The 17,710-nt window shown below is 39.7% G+C and overlaps 1 protein-coding gene across 7 annotated transcripts; it reads left to right on the top strand.

Moving 5' to 3' along the window:
* Positions 1–952: 952 nt before the first annotated feature.
* brd2b (bromodomain containing 2b) lies at positions 953–12,828 on the top strand. 7 transcript variants are annotated; one of them, XM_080897148.1, is made up of 12 exons: positions 953–1,079; positions 3,390–3,678; positions 3,984–4,121; positions 5,133–5,277; positions 5,541–5,704; positions 5,922–6,422; positions 6,615–6,743; positions 6,875–7,108; positions 7,221–7,471; positions 7,658–7,974; positions 9,668–9,793; positions 11,195–12,828. In XM_080897148.1, the coding sequence occupies exons 1-12, from the start codon at positions 1,048–1,050 to the stop codon at positions 11,323–11,325; spliced, it is 2,457 nt and encodes an 818-aa protein (XP_080753274.1). In that variant the 5' UTR covers positions 953–1,047; the 3' UTR covers positions 11,326–12,828. The 7 variants fall into 7 exon arrangements, with proteins under 7 accessions (XP_080753274.1, XP_080753275.1, XP_080753272.1 ...); XM_080897149.1 differs by having other exon boundaries at positions 9,665–9,793; XM_080897146.1 differs by having other exon boundaries at positions 3,984–4,133; positions 9,665–9,793.
* Positions 12,829–17,710: the final 4,882 nt, after the last annotated feature.

The raw sequence follows: 17,710 nt of genomic DNA, 5'->3' as shown, positions 1-17,710 counted from the left end.
TATGAACCCAAATATGTAAGTAATATTACGTAATAATAACAATATGTTAAAGAAAAATATCTCAATTTAAAATATATATTAAATATCTATTTAACACAGCAAAAATAAAACTTAATTTAAAATGCTTACTAATGAATACGTTTACGTAAAAACTTTACAGTCAGTGTACATTGTAATGAAAGTCGTGCGCACAGTACAGGGTAGAAATAAACTGTTGAAGCACAGATGATGCATCGCTATACAGATGTGTTGCATAAAAGATTTATTGTATCTGTCCTTGTGGCATTGAATCAGTCTGTTGGAGAATGTGCTCTATGGTGCAGCAGTGACGAGTGAAACCCGTTGCCACTGCTTGTCAACAATCCCAGTCTCCTCTTATTTTATTTTTATTTTTTGGGAAACTGCACATGTATCTGTCTTTCTATCTATCTAGACTGCAGGATACTGTTAAACATAGCTTCTTTAAAGCGGTTAGTCACGGAGTTGGAAAAAAAGATGTCCATTTTTTTGAGGGCATCAATCACAAAGCAGCTAAGGGGGTTATTTCATGAATGTGCCGCTTTAAATGGAAACATCTCACCAAAAAAAATAAAAAAATAAAAAAATACAGTTGCTACCCAGGTATTCCGCAGTGGGTTTAATAAAACGGAGATCACCTGCATGACAATCCAAACTCTCTTGAGGACAAAACATACTAATCCATATAGACAGAGAAGCGTTAGCCTGAAAATTACAGCAATTATTAACGCAGTGCGTCGCCAGATAGCTCATTACTGTATAAAAAATCTGAAACATGCAATATTTTCAGAGTACAAGATGTACAGACTGTGCTGTTTGACTGACACCTGCTTACAGCCAATTATGGCGCGGAATCATCGTCCACGTGACAGGAACGACGCGGCACTGCCACGAGAGGGGTTTATATAGGGTCAAGCGGAAGCGCTTAGTCGCCATTTCATTGCGGAGTTGGTCGCTGAGCGTTTTGTGGAAGTGCAGCGTCAACAGCGGCGAAAAATTGGATCGTAACAACACTCCGCCCTCACCCCAATGGAAGCCGCCGTCAACCCACCTCACGACAGGTAATGTCCGCAGTGTTTCGGGTCAAACTGAGGACATTTGCTGGGCTTTGTAGTCCGCGTGAGGATGGGAATTATATAATAAAAACCACATTGTTGCTACGGTGACGTTACCGTTAGCCTCCGAGTAGCAAAACAGCGCTACCTCGTCAGCCAGTCTTATGATACAGCCCGCTTACGCTAGCTTACACAGGAGACTCAACTCTGCACATATTTCTGAAGTCCTCTGAATCTTAATATTTGCACACTGGTTTTGTGGAGCCTATATTTCCGTTTTCTTTAGCGTTTAGCTTCTAATTAGCAGGCAAATGACAGCTGCATCTCCATCGGCTAGGTCAGCCGGGTGCTCCCCGCCGGCTGTCTGTCTGTCGTGTCATTCATTGCTCATGCAACCTGCTGTCGCTAATGTAAAACAATATCATATAAGAAAACTAGTTATAAATAACCCGTCCACTGTTCCCCTTTCCCCCCACACACAACCTCTGCTTAACTGCAGCTTGGCAGTCCCAGGTGTATTGTTATATTTATAAAGCGCTGTTGCAGTCTGTCTCCGCTAGCTCGCAAGCTTAGCTTCCAGCTCGCAGCTTCTGTGCTGGTGAACAAACGCCCTGAGACTGTGGCAAAATGGCTGAAATTGCCTGATGGCCCGAGGGTTTTATCAAAATTTTTAAAAATTCTTTTCCGAGCAGTGCTCTTTAATAAATGTGGCGTTTGTGTCTTTTTGGACCCCTTATGGTCGTCAGATATTGGCTTCTGTCGTTGTGAAGAAGTGTTTACAAACAGCGAGGGCGGGGCGTCCAACCACGCGATCAGCAGCTGGTGGACTAGGAGTCTTTGATCAGTTTGACTAAATAATAACGACGGGTTGTTCAGCCTACGCTAATTTGTCTCTCTTTAGTAAAAACAGAAGCTGGTTAAATGCAGGTTCAAACACTAAAGCCATAATAGTCACATGGAGCCAAGTTGATAATTAAACGGTGTTTGTGTTTTTGCACAAATGTTGCGACTTTAGGTAGATTTTCTTTCACATAATCTTGTGTTCAGAACTAATTTGGAGAAAAGCACGTTAAGTTTTAAAATGCTTTCAGTAAAACAGCAATTCTGAATGTTTTTGTTCTCTGTGTGTGTTATTGGATGTATATTTGGATGGTTTTTTTTTTCCATTTAATTGTTAAATGCTTCAAAACACTAAAGTAAGTAGAGCTTAAAACATTTGCCTGGAAATAGAAAAGTTCTTATGTTTACTACTCTGCAAATTCCTTTTTTTCGGCACCCTTAATGCTGTTTAGTAGTTATTTGTGCTGCTTGTATTCTGTTTGATGTAGAAAACCGGCTCATCGGCTTAGCCATTGTTTGTGTGTCAGTAGGGCATGTGTGTATTAAGCTGTGGTGCTCAGATGGAGGTGAGAAAGGACCGACTTTCTGTGTCCTTTAACTACATGAACTAGGTGACCTCTGTCATCGCATGGTGCATTGAAAAGTGCTCTTTATGGAACGTGGTGTTGTTGGACTACATCCAAACTGGAGATCATAACTTGCAGAGATGCTGATATCTCAAAAAGATTGCTTTCTTTTTAATTAACTCTCTTAAGGTCCATGGGGGAATTTGTTCTCTGCCCTGTTTATTATGGTGCATCTCCAGGGGAGACCACAGTGCTTGTGTAAGGCATTGATTGGCATATCCTCCATTTATTCCTTTGTGTGTGGGGAAAACCAGAGGAAACATTTTATCTGGAAAAGATAATCATGTTTATAAGTACTTATCTAGCGTGTCACTGTTGTTTGACTTTGAGGCTATTGTTTAAGATTTATCTAGCTAAGTACAACTCTTATACTTTTTAGTAGTTTCTCTGTTACAACTTGATAAAGTGCAACAGTGAAACGGTCAAAACATAGACATCATCATCAAAGAAACTGAACCCAAACTTCTGAAGATTATCCAGACTGCCTGTATGTTTCTTGCTGAATTGCATATTACATGACATTGACTTTATTGCCTTATCAGCAGCATTCTTATAGGACAGTCATGGCTCCCATGGCAGTGCTAAAAGTTGCAACCTATAGATGAAATCCTGGTTTCCTAGATAACCATTGGGGGGGGGGGGGGTGTCTTATATTTTTCTTCTTTATCCTCTCCCACCTTAAAAGTTTATTTACAGCCAGCCAGCTTTTTCCACATGAGGTATTGAGGTAGCATTTCTTTCCTTCTTTTCCTTGTAATGTGGATGCAGGGTCTCTTTTTTAAATTTTTAAATTTTTTTTAATCATTGTCATTAATTCTTCTCCTGTGCTTTTACATCTTCCTCACTCCAGCTCTCTGGTTGGGTTGTCCGGTGGTATGATGGACCAACACACAAGCTCGGGAAAACGCATTCGTAAGCCCTCCCTGCTGTACGAGGACTTTGAGAGCCCCTCCCTACCCCACACAATGCCCCAGGGTCCCCCTGCCCCTCCACAGCCCCCAGTGAAGGATCCTACCCGACCAGGCCGCATGACAAACCAGCTGCAGTACCTCCAGAAGACCCTGATGAAGTCTCTTTGGAGGCACCACTTTGCCTGGCCTTTTCAGGAGCCCGTGGATGCCTACAAGCTTAACCTGCCGGTGGGTTGAATCCAAGTGCTTTGATAAACCACTCGGAGTTTGAATGTGTCTACTTCCAGATGCTGAGATAAATATCCAATATTCTGTATTATTTTTTGGCTATTATAAATGATCCTTTCTGGTTTGTTAATAGATGATTGTATCTCAGGTTTTTTGGGGTTTTTTTAAAACATATTTTTAACATCTTGGGACCATTATGGAAAAGGTGTCCACACTTTAACAAGTAAACAAGTGGGATTGGTATTTCTGTAGAGCCATAAATTAAAAAGTTATTAATTAAAAAAAAATGCATTTTTTTCCCCAAGGATTACCATAAAATTATCAAACAACCCATGGACATGGGGACCATTAAGAAACGCTTGGAAAATAACTTCTACCGTAGTGCATGTGAGTGCATACAGGACTTCAACACAATGTTCACCAACTGCTACATCTACAACAAGGTAGGTCAAAAGGTAAAAAACACATTTTTATCCATGTTATTTATTCCATTTTAATTGATATTTGTTCCTTTCTCACAAGCTAGCATTCCCTTTGGATTGCATTTATTAACACAGTGATCTTACACTGAGCAGGCGTAGAACTGTGTTTTGTCAGCTCAGAGTGAAAAAATAAGTGTTAAAGTACAGTGTTTAATGATTTCTAGCAAACCAGTGGGGAAATCTAGCAAGATTTGGTGTTTGTTTTTGTTTTGTTTTTTTGTTTGTTTTTTTTAAATGACTTGACCAAAGTTGTGTGTATTTTTGTTAATGATCCAAGCAGAGGCACAGAAATTTTAGAGGCTATTTTTTTTTTTTTTTTTTAACCCTTCACCCTTTCCCTTTACTTTACACAAAATGCCCTGTGATTTCTCTGCTATTCTTCATAGCAAGAGAACATGTACTACATGTGCTCCTCAGCATAACTTAAGGGAAGCAAGGGAAAATTTTAAAGTGAAAGACAAAAGGCCTAATGACTGCAGAAATGTGCTACATGTAAATAATTTTGCAAAGCAGATTCAACTCAACCTAGATATGTAAATTAAGCAATGGCTTGTGTGTAACAGATCCTTTCAATGATTATACAAACTTACATTTTGCATTAAGTTGTCTCGTAGATAACCATATGAAGTGTCTTAGCCTGGGATTTCTATGGTGATTGTTAACATCTTTATGTGGGAAAACAGTGGTTTAGTTTATATTATTATTTATGAAATGTAAGCACTAATCTTAGGAAATTCTTTTCAAGAATCTGTAATTATCTGTTTGATCTATTTACACATAACAATCAAAAGGGATGTTTTTAAAATTGCATGAATGTTCCTGTCAGTCTGTTAACAAATATACAAAAAAAATACAAAACCTTTATTGTTAAACTGAAATGACATTTATGCAAAAAATAGTACTTATATATTATTTGTGCTCATGTGTTGCTTTTTTTTTTTTTTTTTTTTTTTTTTTTTTCTCCCTGGTTAGCCAACAGATGACATTGTGCTGATGGCCCAATCCCTAGAGAAGATTTTTCTTCAGAAGGTGGCCCAGATGCCCGAAGAGGAAGTTGAACTTCCTCCTCCAGCTCCTCGGAACAAAAACAGCAGGGGAAGAGGTCGTAAATCTTCTGGTAAGTAGGGATGGAAATCGAGAACCGGTTCTACCAAGAACTGGTTCCTGGTAGTCGAATTCTTCAGAATCGTTAGTCTGCTTGCTTATCGGTTCTTCTACTTAGATATGCAAATTTGATTGAGCCATATTTTGGCAATTAAAGATGTTAAGATGTATTTATTTACAAGCAGGAAGGCATTATGAAAGCAACATTTATGATTGAGGTGGTGTTGTTGTGTAGCTGAATTGCAACTCTTAAATTTAATATTCTTTATCTACCAGCATCAAGGGCTCAGCAGGTGCCAGCAGTGTCCCAGTCAGCCTACTCCCCCTCATCCTCAGACACGGGGGATTCCATGCTGGCCAACTCTCCCCAGACTGTGCTAACTAAAAGCCTGCCACCAGCTAACATTATGGGTTTGCCTCCTACACAGCCCACAACCAAGGTATGTAAGACAGAATGCTGATTAGAAAAATTTGCATATCTAGATTTTAGCATGCAAAATCGATGTTGAAACACTTAAGTTCTTTTTTAACAGCACTAAATGTGAAAGTAAACTGTCCTTTGTTAAAGATTTAGTATTTCAGTTGTGAGGATTATAAACCGTGTAACAAAGCCATAATAAAGTGATCACAACAATTTCCAACTTTTTCTTTCTATAGAAGAAAGGTGTAAAACGCAAAGCAGATACCACCACACCCTCTACCATGGGCTTCACTACTGTGGGCATGTCAGGAACGCCGCACATGGTGGGCTTGGGGAAAGGGGGACACGGGGGTCAAATCCATGACACGTCCATGCACACGGTCTCCTCAATGGGAAGCATAAGCTTGGAGACCCCACCTGGGATTGGGCTCGTCAGGAGTCCTGGAGGCCCTGTCCTGCTCCAGCCAATGATGGCTGGCACTGGACGCAGAGTTGGCAGCGGACGCCCCATCAAACCCCCCAAGAAGGACTTGCCCGATTCTGTTCAACCTCAGCCCTCAAGGAAGGGAAAACTCAGCCCGCAGCTGAGGTACTGCAGTGGGCTGCTGAAGGACATGTTATCAAAGAAACATGCTGCGTATGCATGGCCTTTCTACACACCTGTGGATGCAGCTGCACTCGGACTTCATGACTATCACGATATCATCAAGTGTCCTATGGACCTCAGCACCATCAAGGTGACTTCGAATGCGTGAAAGTGTGCTCGCAGTACTATAATAGTAATATTTCTTTTTACTAAACATACCATGTTGAAATGATAAAACACAGAAGGGGGAAGGATTTTAAATGTGAATGTAAAATGCAGTGGGGAAAAAAAAAATCTTCTATTAAAATCTAATAAATGTCCAATTCCTGTTTTTTACAATCAGAGGAAGATGGACTGTCGTGAGTACAGAGATGCTCAACAGTTTGCCAGTGATGTTAGACTGATGTTCTCAAACTGCTACAAGTACAATCCACCTGATCACGATGTTGTGGGGATGGCACGGAAACTACAGGTGAGCAGCAGTTACATGGACCAGGCGCCCTCACAGAGGCTTCTTCAGTTATATTTGCTACTTTATTACTCACTTTCCTCCTTTCTTACCATTTAACTTTTTTTTTTCTTTTTTCCCCCCCCATGTCTCAGGATGTCTTTGAGTTCCGTTTTGCCAAGATGCCAGATGAACCACACATGGAGCACACAGCCATGTCCATGAGTGGGCATCAAACATCCTCTTCATCATCTTCCTCCTCCTCATCCTCCTCATCTTCCTCCACCTCTGAGAGTGAGCCTAGCAGCGAGAGTGAGGAGAGTGAGAGCAGCCCAAGCTCAGACAGCGAGGAGGAGCGAGCACATCGCTTGGCTGAATTACAGGACCAGGTGTGCACACAAGTAAGATATTGAGTAGCTACTATTGAGGTATTGGAGGGTGTTTGTTGCATCAAACTAAACGTGGAAACAAAAACGTCTTTAATTTGTATATTTTTCTCAGCTCCGAGCCGTGCACGAGCAGCTAGCTGCTCTCTCCCAAGGCCCCATCGTCAAGCCCAAAAAGAAAAAGGACAAAAAGGACAAAAAGGAGAAGAAGAAAAAGAAAAAGCTGGAGAAGCGAAATCGAGGAGTCCGAAGCAGAGCAGGCTCTGAGGAATGGAAGATGCCCAGCAAGTTGAAGAGCAAATCTGCCAAAGCAGGTGGCTCCCAGGCCAAGAAAAGCCAGGGGAAGAAGAGTAACAAGAACAGCAAGTTAGTATAAAGAGTGAACCACCACACCAGTGTTTTTTTTTTTTTTTTTTTTTTTTTTAAACTTGATCTCATCTTCATCATACTTCCTTTTTGGGGTTTAGTGAAACAAATAATTATACTGTTCAACCAGTTAAATGTTTTGAATGCAAAACAGCTGATAGCTGTGCTCTTCTTCTGTTATTTCAGGACTTCAAAGAAGCCTTTCTACCCTCAACTTGCCACTTCCATGTTACCACACTATGACTCGGAGGAAGAGGAAGAGATCGTGCCCATGTCATACGATGAGAAGCGCCAGCTAAGCCTCGACATCAACAAGTTACCAGGCGAGAAGCTGGGTCGTGTGGTCCACATCATACAGTCCAGGGAGCCCTCACTGAGGGACACCAACCCTGAGGAGATTGAGATTGACTTTGAAACACTCAAACCATCCACACTGAAAGAGCTCGAGCGCTACGTGATGACATGTCTGAGGAAGAAGCCCCGTAAGCCGTATGCTGAACAAGGTAGATAAAATGACCACCAAGACAGCGCCAGCATATTCCTGTTTAGCAATATCTTGGATGTTTTTGTAATTGACAAGTTATTGAGTATCAGAACCTACTATCAGTACCTAACATGTGACATATGTTAAAGTCTGTAATGGCTAAGTACATCTTATGTAGGAAAAAATAGACTGTTAAACTTGGAGAGTAAAGTTGATGCTGAAGAAAGAACCTGTAGTTTTGACTCATGCAGCCACACACGGAGGGCAATTATATATTCTTATTAAGGGCTGATAGCGTCTGCGTCCAAATGCCCCTTCACTTCCCAAAGTCAAACAACCTGATCCAGTGTTGAGGTTAAATGGCACAAATGCTTTTGATTCCTGAAAGTTAACCGTATACTGGCTCTCACAGTTGATATAATCAAATTCTTGGAAAGAGGCTTTACAAGGCTGAGTGGATACTTTCTGCCTCTGCATTTCTAAACCCAGTATGTATTGTACTGCTGTAACTAAACAAGTTTTTGACATCAAAAACAAGAACCTAGTAGTTGTTGTGTAGGGTTTTTTTTTTTTTTTTTTTTTTTTTTTGTAATGAATGTAATAAAAGCTTGTGAGCGTAGGCTCTAGATTCTCTGTTCAGGTGACACATAGTAAGTTAGATACACTTGTAGTAAACAAATTACTGATTTATGACTGAAAATGTACTAATGCAACAGTCTGTGGGTGGACAGTGAACGCCAGTTAACCAAAGAGTATGAAGTACAATGGTTGGCAAGAGTTTTACATCCTGTGATGAATCTCAGTGCTCCATGATAAACAGCATCCAACATCTGTAAAGAGCGTTCATAGTGGTTGGTGCTTAACAACAAATGATACATAAGTTGATATATAGAAAAGATTATGTATATTTAAAAAAAAAAAAAAAAAAAAAAAAAAAAAAATTAAGAACCTTAATCGGTGCCATCTAAGTTTGGACTTGGAAACGATTGTACACTAGTTTTAATGCAGGAAAAATAACAGTTTTCCTGCACAAAAATATCTGGTTTTCATGACAATAGTGTGTAATATTTCCCTGACTGGACTGACAAGAGAAATAAAACTGTAGCAGAGGATTACGCCTATCTGACAGGCATGTAGTTTAGTTTAACCAGTTTAACCACATCACCTCGGTGTTCCACTCAAATCTTTCTATCTAGCGCCCTCCTTCATGTCTGTCAGTGACAGAGAGGCTAGGTTTCCTCTTGACATTAAGTTCTGAGTTGACGTGTATTTGATTAGCTCTTTGGCTACACAGAATGAAAACCTGACGGGTAAAGGCCAGAGTCTATGGAGACAGACTTGAGACTGAAAGTCTTAATTTCACTACAAATCATTTCTTTGTATGTTATAACTTCTCTCTGCAGCAGATGCTAAGCTAAAGCACCAACAAAGTGAATAGAAGTAGCTAAAGTTGATAGTTTCTTCAAATATTTGACGCTGCCCCCTGGTGACTGGTCACAACTACAGCATGTAGATATGACTGCAGAGCTCAGCGTAGCACTACTAAGCTGCTACTTAAAATTAGTAAAGAGAGCAAGAAATTTAATCTCTGTATTTAACTTGACACTACTCAGTACTGACTTAGAAATGGTGTGACACAGTATACTTACCACTGTATTTCTGTTTGGTCCCCAGCTCTGTAACAACCTTTTTATCATCTTATATTGCAGCAGCAAAGAAAGGCAGCATTGGCAAGTCTAAAGAGGAGCTGACCTTGGAGAAGAGGAGGGAGCTAGAGAGGAGGCTGCAAGATGTCAGCGGACAACTCAATTCAGTCAAGAAACCCACGAAACCTAAAGGTAAGCTCTCACATCATCACATTTCTGTGTGGATGCAAACATGTCTGGTTTTCAGAGCAGCTTACAGATTCTCTACGTTACTCAAATACTGTGCACTTCAATAATTCAGCGAAGATGGCACAGCGTTTCAAGTGTAGAGTTGGCCTTTGCTCCCTGTGCGAGTTCCCTCAAGTACTCCAGACATGCATGTTAGGTTAAATAGTGACTCTAAATTGGGAGAGACAGAACGGTTGGATTTGACTTGTGTTCTAGTTTGTATAGTCAGGACAGTCTTTTCATATAATGCTATACTTGGTAACAAACTACCTTAAAAATCCCTCTGAGATGTAAATGTGTTTTGGTTGTGTAAATCTACAGTAAGCCATCATAATAATATGGAATGCCTCATGTGTGTGAAGGTGTCTGAGACTTTTGCTGATCATTAGAAAACCAGTTTGTTTATTTCTTTAAAGTGTGGACAGGGCTTTTGTTTCGCTTATCTGCATACCATAATGGGCTTTTATTTGAGAAACACTCGTAGGGGTTTTCTTTATTATTTTAGGGTCTTAACCTTACAATAACAGGCAACTGTTGTTGTGATATAGTGCTATATAAATACAATTGAATTGAAAATTGAATTTCATTAAAGTATCTTCTTCTCTCCTGCTGCTTAAAGATTGTATGAAGAGTAAGAACATTCATCGGCCTGTAAATGCATTAGTAGCAGGGAGGGATTAAACCAGGAGTGTAGATCAGAATGAGCGAGAAAAATGGCAAAGTATTTAAACACCATGATTGTGTGCTGAAGCGGGATGCATAGTATTAGACATGTGTGCGCCTGTGCCCCCACACAAGCAGGGATTTAGAAAGTGTTGAGCTAAAACATACCTTTTTAAACCGTGTGCACACTTTCTAGAGCGATTCAAGCCTGTTATGGTGACGTTTAGACTATATTTAAGGCTGTACATCTTAAGGTTTTTCCTCTTTTGATTTGCAAAAGAGCACAATGTGTACAGCTGGCTTTAGATGGAAAGAAGATACTATTTCTGTGTTTACACAGATTAAGTTGTGAATCTAGAGTTTTATGCATCAGGCCCCTGGAGTTTATCAGTCTTTCTACCCTGTGTGTATTTGAGTTGCAGTTTTAACTTCTGTTTACATGTTATCCCCTGGCCATTATATCACATCTGGCTATAAATGAGCTATTCTTTTGTTTTAGGAAACTTTGGCTCCAGTGGTTCACACTCTCCATCACTAGACTGTTTGTAGAAGCAGAATTGTCTGTAAAAACCAGATGAAATGTGAGGTTTTGCACGTATGGGCTGTTTTGGCAAAGACGCTGAGAGAAACACTTCAGTGCTTTCTTCCTTTTTGTACAGGTGCATCCATTAAACATTGTTCTGTTTGCTATTTTCTCCTCAGTGGAAAAGCCGAGTGCAGTGGAGACTCACGCCCAGCCATCACGCCTCAGCGGAAGCAGCTCCAGCTCAGACTCGTCCTCTTCCTCCTCCTCATCCTCTTCCTCAGACAGCAGTGATTCAGACTCGAGTTGAGATTGTTAGCAAAAAACTAAGAAGTCAAACGCTAATGTCTCAGGGACTTGGGCTGGCCCAGGACACATCACACCCTGAAGCGATAGTTGGCTGAGATTGAACACTGCAACAAAAAACACTCCAAATGGACTCCTGTAATCCTGTAATGTTTTGAATGTTGGATTGAGGGATGTGGAACAATGTCTTTGTGGATTATTGTAGAACCCAAACACTAAATGCCTTGTTCTCCCCTTCCTTCCCTTTGTAAATACTTGTACAAATTTATGTTTCTTTTATAAAGAAGATTTTTATGGGGATCCCTGAAGAGGGAGGTGGAGTAATAATTAAAAAAATTGATGTGGAAAGACGGGCCTGACTGAAAAATCTGTTTGGCTGGCCTTACACTGTCTCCTTTTGGTGAAAGAATGGAAGAGCGTCATATTTTATTTGTTTTCTCCTCCCACCCACATATCCTCAGATGTTACTGGAATTGAAACCAGCAACCTTTTGGTCTCAAGCCTTGCTTTTCTAACAATTTTAGATGAACCCCTAGACTCAGCCTTAATTGTTCATAACGGTTACAATATTTGGAGAAATCCAATACTGTTGACAGATCTGGCATCCTGAGCTGCATTTCAAAGCATGCTATGGGATCTTCCATATTCAGGTCAGTTTGAGATTTAGATTTCTCTGTTATGTTTACATAAGTTCTCAGTTTAACAATAACATTAATGCTGCAGTCTGTTTTAGTACAATATAGAGTAACAGTTTAATGTACTATAAATACAAAGTTTAGCAGCTAAGATAGATATTCATTAAATTTGTACAGAGTTTTGTGGCTGCACTGTTCTCCTAAAAAGCCACCAGCTATTTTAAGACCGACAAGTCTTATAAACACGTCTCAAGCTGAACTCATTTCTTACAACTTACTTTGACGTTTTCATCCTTCATTACATCAAACAGTAACTCGAGTGTCCGTCTATTTCTGAGCTGAAAGCAAGCTGCTGAATGTTATCATGTTACAGTTTCTAATTTCCATATTAATTTCCTGAACATCTGAAGTATTGCATTACCATTTCTTGCAGACCTCTGTAGCACTCGAAAACACTGGCTGCTCAGCGCTGACTGGAACAAATAGTGACGACTGATTAAACTCAAGCTGAAAACAACACTTTTCCTGTAAACCGATAGGAGAGCCCTCATTGTACATGCATAGTTGAAGCTGTTGATGAATGTTCAGTAAAGATATGCTTGTATATAATTCAGCTGTATTTGCTGTTGCACAAACTAATGTATTTCTGCTGTTTGGTCTCCTTTTTCCCCTCCCAGTTACCCTTTTTGCTTTTTTTATTTTTTATTTTTAAGAAAAAAACATGTTATCTCTCATTCCAGTTAGTTGTCTTGGTTGTTTTCTGAAGAGGATTCACATGCTGCCTCTCAGAAGCAAACCTTTCATTTGACAGGTGTTTATTAAAAATAACTTCTGTAGAACAAATGTGAGATGTGGGAGTTTTGCTTTGAAGCGTGTTACGCAGCTGCAATAACTGCATATGGATAAAGTTGATCAGACAAACCAGAAAGGTTTAATTTTGTATTATTTATTATATTTTATTAATTTTTATTAATTTTTTTTATTAATTTTTATTAATAATATAAAGATTAATTTTATTCATAAATATTTTATTATTTATTTTGTTAAGCGATGCGACAATCAGTGAGCAGCAGTGTGGCTTCATGTTTTGAGAGCATTGGTTTGGGTGATGAACAGGTTAAGAGCATATTTGTGTGACAGCATAACAAGATTAATGGCCCCATGTGGGCTGTGAACTATAAAGTTAGCAGTTTGCCTTCCCCCCCCTTTCTACTAATATATTCTGACATTTAGAAGCTCAGCATTAATAACAAGGAAATTGCTCCAGCAGGTGGCAGCAGTTATTCATATTAAAATCTCAGTGAAAACCAGCAACTGGTTCATGTTAAGACCGTCATCTCCGAATCCACTGGTACCCAGTTTGATATTGGGGAGGGACGACCTTGAAAAGGTGAAACCTGCTCTGTTGGTTATTTTGAAGCTCAAAAATACCAGAAGGTGTTTAATGTGTTGCCAGTGATGCTGATTAACTGCCACCCATAATGGTGCTGGAGCAACTTTTTATATCAGAAACCTTTGAAAAAAAAAAAGAAAGAAGAAGAAGCAAAAACAACACAGTGATGTTTTTGCTGAAATGGAGTATGCTGTAAAAAAAGGGAATACATCCTGTGGTCAGTTAAAATTTACCAGCAGGGGCATTTGCATCAGTATTATAACTAGTGTTCAAGAGACTTTTTGAATGCCTCTTGTTCTAAAATGTTACTATTTTTATCCATTTGAATATTTTCCCAGCCAGGCTACATCTGAACAACAGAAAGCATCATGGTTGGTTACCTGCCAGTGTCTAATGGAGCCAAAAAGCATGGCTGCTAACAATTTTTGGAGCAGCTTGGCTGGTGTTAATAAGTAATGCTCCACATTATTTGAATTCTCAGCCCATATTTAGCTCATGCACAGACACTGTATTGCTCACAAAAGCTGCTTTAAACAGCTCGACTGCGCACAAAAATATGTTATATTATCATGTAATATCGTAGGTGGTGGTTAGCACTGTCACCTCACAGCAAGGAGGTCCTCGGTTGGAGTCCAGTCATCAGTTATGTTATGTTGATCCTATCACCTGTAGTGTATGTCCTGAAACCTTGCAGGGCAATGGATGTGTCACCGCAGACTGGCAAAGACTCATAGGTGAGGAGAGAAAAGACTTCATTTGGCATCTTCACTCATCTCTTTTCACTCTCTGTGTGTTTATAGATCAGTTTGCATTTAATCTTTAATAATTAGTTATTATTAATCTCTGTCTCTCTTTCATAGTGCTTGTCTAATCTTCCTGTCTGCCTCTCCTAACCCCCCAAACAGTCACGGCAGATGGCCACCCCACCCCGAGCCTGGTTATCTGGAGGTTTCTTCATGGGAAGTTTTTTCCTTCGTATTGTCGCCAAGTGCTTGCTCAAAGGGGGTCACTTAATTGTTGTGTGTTTCTCTGTGTTATTGTAGGGTTTTGACCTTACAATACAAAGCACCTTGAAGTGACTGATCAAATAATTTAACTTTGAAATAGAGATTTTGTTTTTCTTTGGCAAAAATAATAATAATAATAAAAAATGTTGAATGAAGCAACAGGAAAATGTACTAAAGGCATCAAAAGTAAAGGTGTTCCACCTTTATAATAATGTCATATTCTGTGTTATCATATTGTTGTGAGTAAACAATGATTCTAATATCTAGACAATTGTTGGAAATAGGCCACTATTAATTTAAAAAAAATCAGTTTTCTACCAAATTAAACTGTAGCAGTATGAAGGGAGCAAAAGAGTGCAGTGTTGTTATTGAAAGGAGTCATTAAGGAGCATTCTGATGTTTGATAGAAAAGCAGGTGAGCAAAAATCCCCAAGCTGCAGGTAATCCTCCTGTAATCGTACTTATATTATGAGTGCAAGTTAAAGTGAAACCCACTGTTTTGAATTATCTTGCATCCTTCTTTTGGTGTGAACACAGATTAAACTAAAATCATTATGATTAAAAATCTATGTGTCGACTCTTTTGCCTATTGACATTGCTCTTAAAATATTTATATATTCTGTGTTTTCAAAGAAGTATGAAATCCTGGCATTAATTGATCTTCTTAATTTTAACTTATAGTGCAGAGAGCAGTACAAGCACAGATACTCAAACCTCACCCAGGAGACGTCCAGGAGGCATCCTAGTCAGATGCTGAGACGACGTTAACTGGCCAGGGGAGATCACTGTCATGTATGTGCTCTGGCAAATCTACAGCAACTGTGTGACTCTGTCATGTCCCAAATCTCTGATACTCAACAATCTGTTTCCAGCACCTTGTTGGTACTACCAAACTGTAACTAATGAAGTGACCAGTGACCCTCCAATATCACTGCTAATTACAAAGCAGTAGTTCTGAATAAATGAACTGTGAAATATTAGACTGTCAGTTGTTTATAACAAATCAGTTTTAGAGATGAATGTTGTCACTATTAGGATCAGGCTCACACTTTCAAAGTCTTTGTGCATCTGCTTTCAATATAGAACTATAATAGTAATATCAAACTTCTTGTTGTTACTTTAATTACTATTTCAGACTGAAAGCACCAATGATGCAGACACTTTAACGTGTGTTCTTCCACTTTGCGGCACAATGTGTTTATTTATCTAATAAAATATAAGCAAATGCGTGCTTTGGCATATTGTGCTGTAATGCATTTAAGGTTATTGCGTTTGTGAACTCATGGCACACATGAAGGGAAGTGGAAAATGTTATTCCTTTATTCTGCACTGCAAGCAAAACACATTGAAACGAAAGAGGACAATTGTATTACAGAGTCTCGTGTGTATTAACCCTTCATCACAACAGTCTGTGATCACTGGCACATTCACGTAGTCACCATCAATTATCACAAGCTTTTGGGCAGATCTCTGCTCCTGCAGTCACCGCCTGACACAAATGATCAGTAAATAATGTTTGTCGTGTCTGCTTGCTTGTGTTTTAACACCGGCGCAGAATGGCAATGCTCCAAACTGCCTCTGTCTCTGTTGGATTTATTTGGCTCAGGCCTGAATCTAATTATTTTCACAGTGATGGATGAGATAGCTGCCACATTTTAATATGGCAAACTGAAGAAAAACAAGAGAAAATCCCTGAAAGGTTTGAGGAAAAAAGAGGACAAGTAGGCAAATGAAAGACAGGAGGCATGTAGAGTGGCTTGCCAAAGTATTCGGCCTCCTTGAACTTTCCCACATTGTCACATTACAGCCACAAACATGAATCAATTTTATTGGACTTTCACGTGAAAGACCAACACAAAGTGGTGCACACGTGAGAAGTGGAACGAAAATCATACATGATTCCAAACATTTTTACAAATAAATAACTGAAAAGTGGGGTGTGCGTAATTATTCAGCCCTCTTTGGTCTGAGTGCAGTCAGTTGCCCATAGACATGCCTGATGAGTGCTAATGACTAAATAGAGTGCACCTGTGTGTAATCTAACGTCAGTACAAAGTCCCGTTTGCAGTTTGCCACAAGCCATGTGGGGGACACAGCAAACATGTGGAAGAAGGTGCTCTGGTCAGATGAGACCAAAATAGAACTTTTTGGCCAAAATGCAAAACGCTGTGTGGCTGAAAACTAACAATGCACATCACTCTGAACACACCATCCCCACTGTCAAATATGGTGGTGGCAGCATCATGCTCTGGGGGGGCTTCTCTTCAGCAGGGACAACTCTGACCAGCTTGGTCAGAGTTGATGGGAAGATGGATGGAGCCAAATACAGGGCAACCTTGGAAGAAAACCTCTTGGAGTCTGCAAAAGACTTGAGACTGGGGCGGAGGTTCACCTTCCAGCAGGACAACGACATAAAGCCAGGGCAACAATGGAATGGTTTCAAACAAAACATATCCATGTGTTAGAATGGCCCAGTCAAAGTCCAGATGTAAATCCAATCGAGAATCTGTGGCAAGATCTGAAAACTGTTGTTCACAAACGCTGTCCATCTAATCTGACTGAGCTGGAGCTGTTTTGCAAAGAAGAATGGGCAAGAATTTCAGTCTCTAGATGTGCAAAGCTGGTAGAGACAGACCCTAAAAGACTGGCAGCTGGAGTTGCAGCAAAAGGTGGTTCTACAAAGTATCGACTCACGGGGCTGAATAATTACGCACACCCCACTTTTCAGTTATTTATTTGTAAAAAATCTTTGGAATCATGTATGATTTCCGTTCCACTTCTCACGTGTACATCCCTTTGTGTTGGTTTTTCACGTGGAATCCCAATAAAATTGATTCACGCGGAAAAGTTCAAGAGGGCCGAATACTTTTGCAAGCCACTGTAGGTTGAGGTGACTGGCTGTTTAACTGACCACAGGTGAGCCTAATGATGGCAGAGCAACCACACAGAAGGGAAAGCAGACGAAGCCACAAACAAAAACTGAGAACAATGTAAAGAAACAAAGAATTCCAACATAATACTGGAGATGAAAAGAATCACAAGCAGTCATAACTTATATTTATTTTTTACTTTTGGAATTATAAACCATTCTTTTGATTTATTGATGTAATATGCATTTTTTCTTGCAATATTTCTGACATATGTCTTCATGACTTTTAGAGAGCACACAATTTATCAGCATGGTATCTACAGTTTTATATTTTCTCATAATTTTTCTTTTGTTTTTAATTTCACTTTGTTTCCAGAGTGGTGTCGTATTTTGGGCCCTGGTCCAGCTCCTCGGTTCATCCTCTCTGTGAAACAAGCTCTTTATTCCTTTTTTAACTAAGCCAGCTGTCTTCTGATTGGCTGACA

This window comes from Rhamphochromis sp. 'chilingali' (genome assembly GCF_963969265.1).
Source record: "Rhamphochromis sp. 'chilingali' genome assembly, chromosome: 11".
Lineage (NCBI taxonomy): Eukaryota > Metazoa > Chordata > Actinopteri > Cichliformes > Cichlidae > Rhamphochromis > Rhamphochromis sp. 'chilingali'.
The sequence above is the reverse complement of the archived record's forward strand: the minus strand, read 5'-3'. Positions and strand labels throughout refer to the sequence as shown.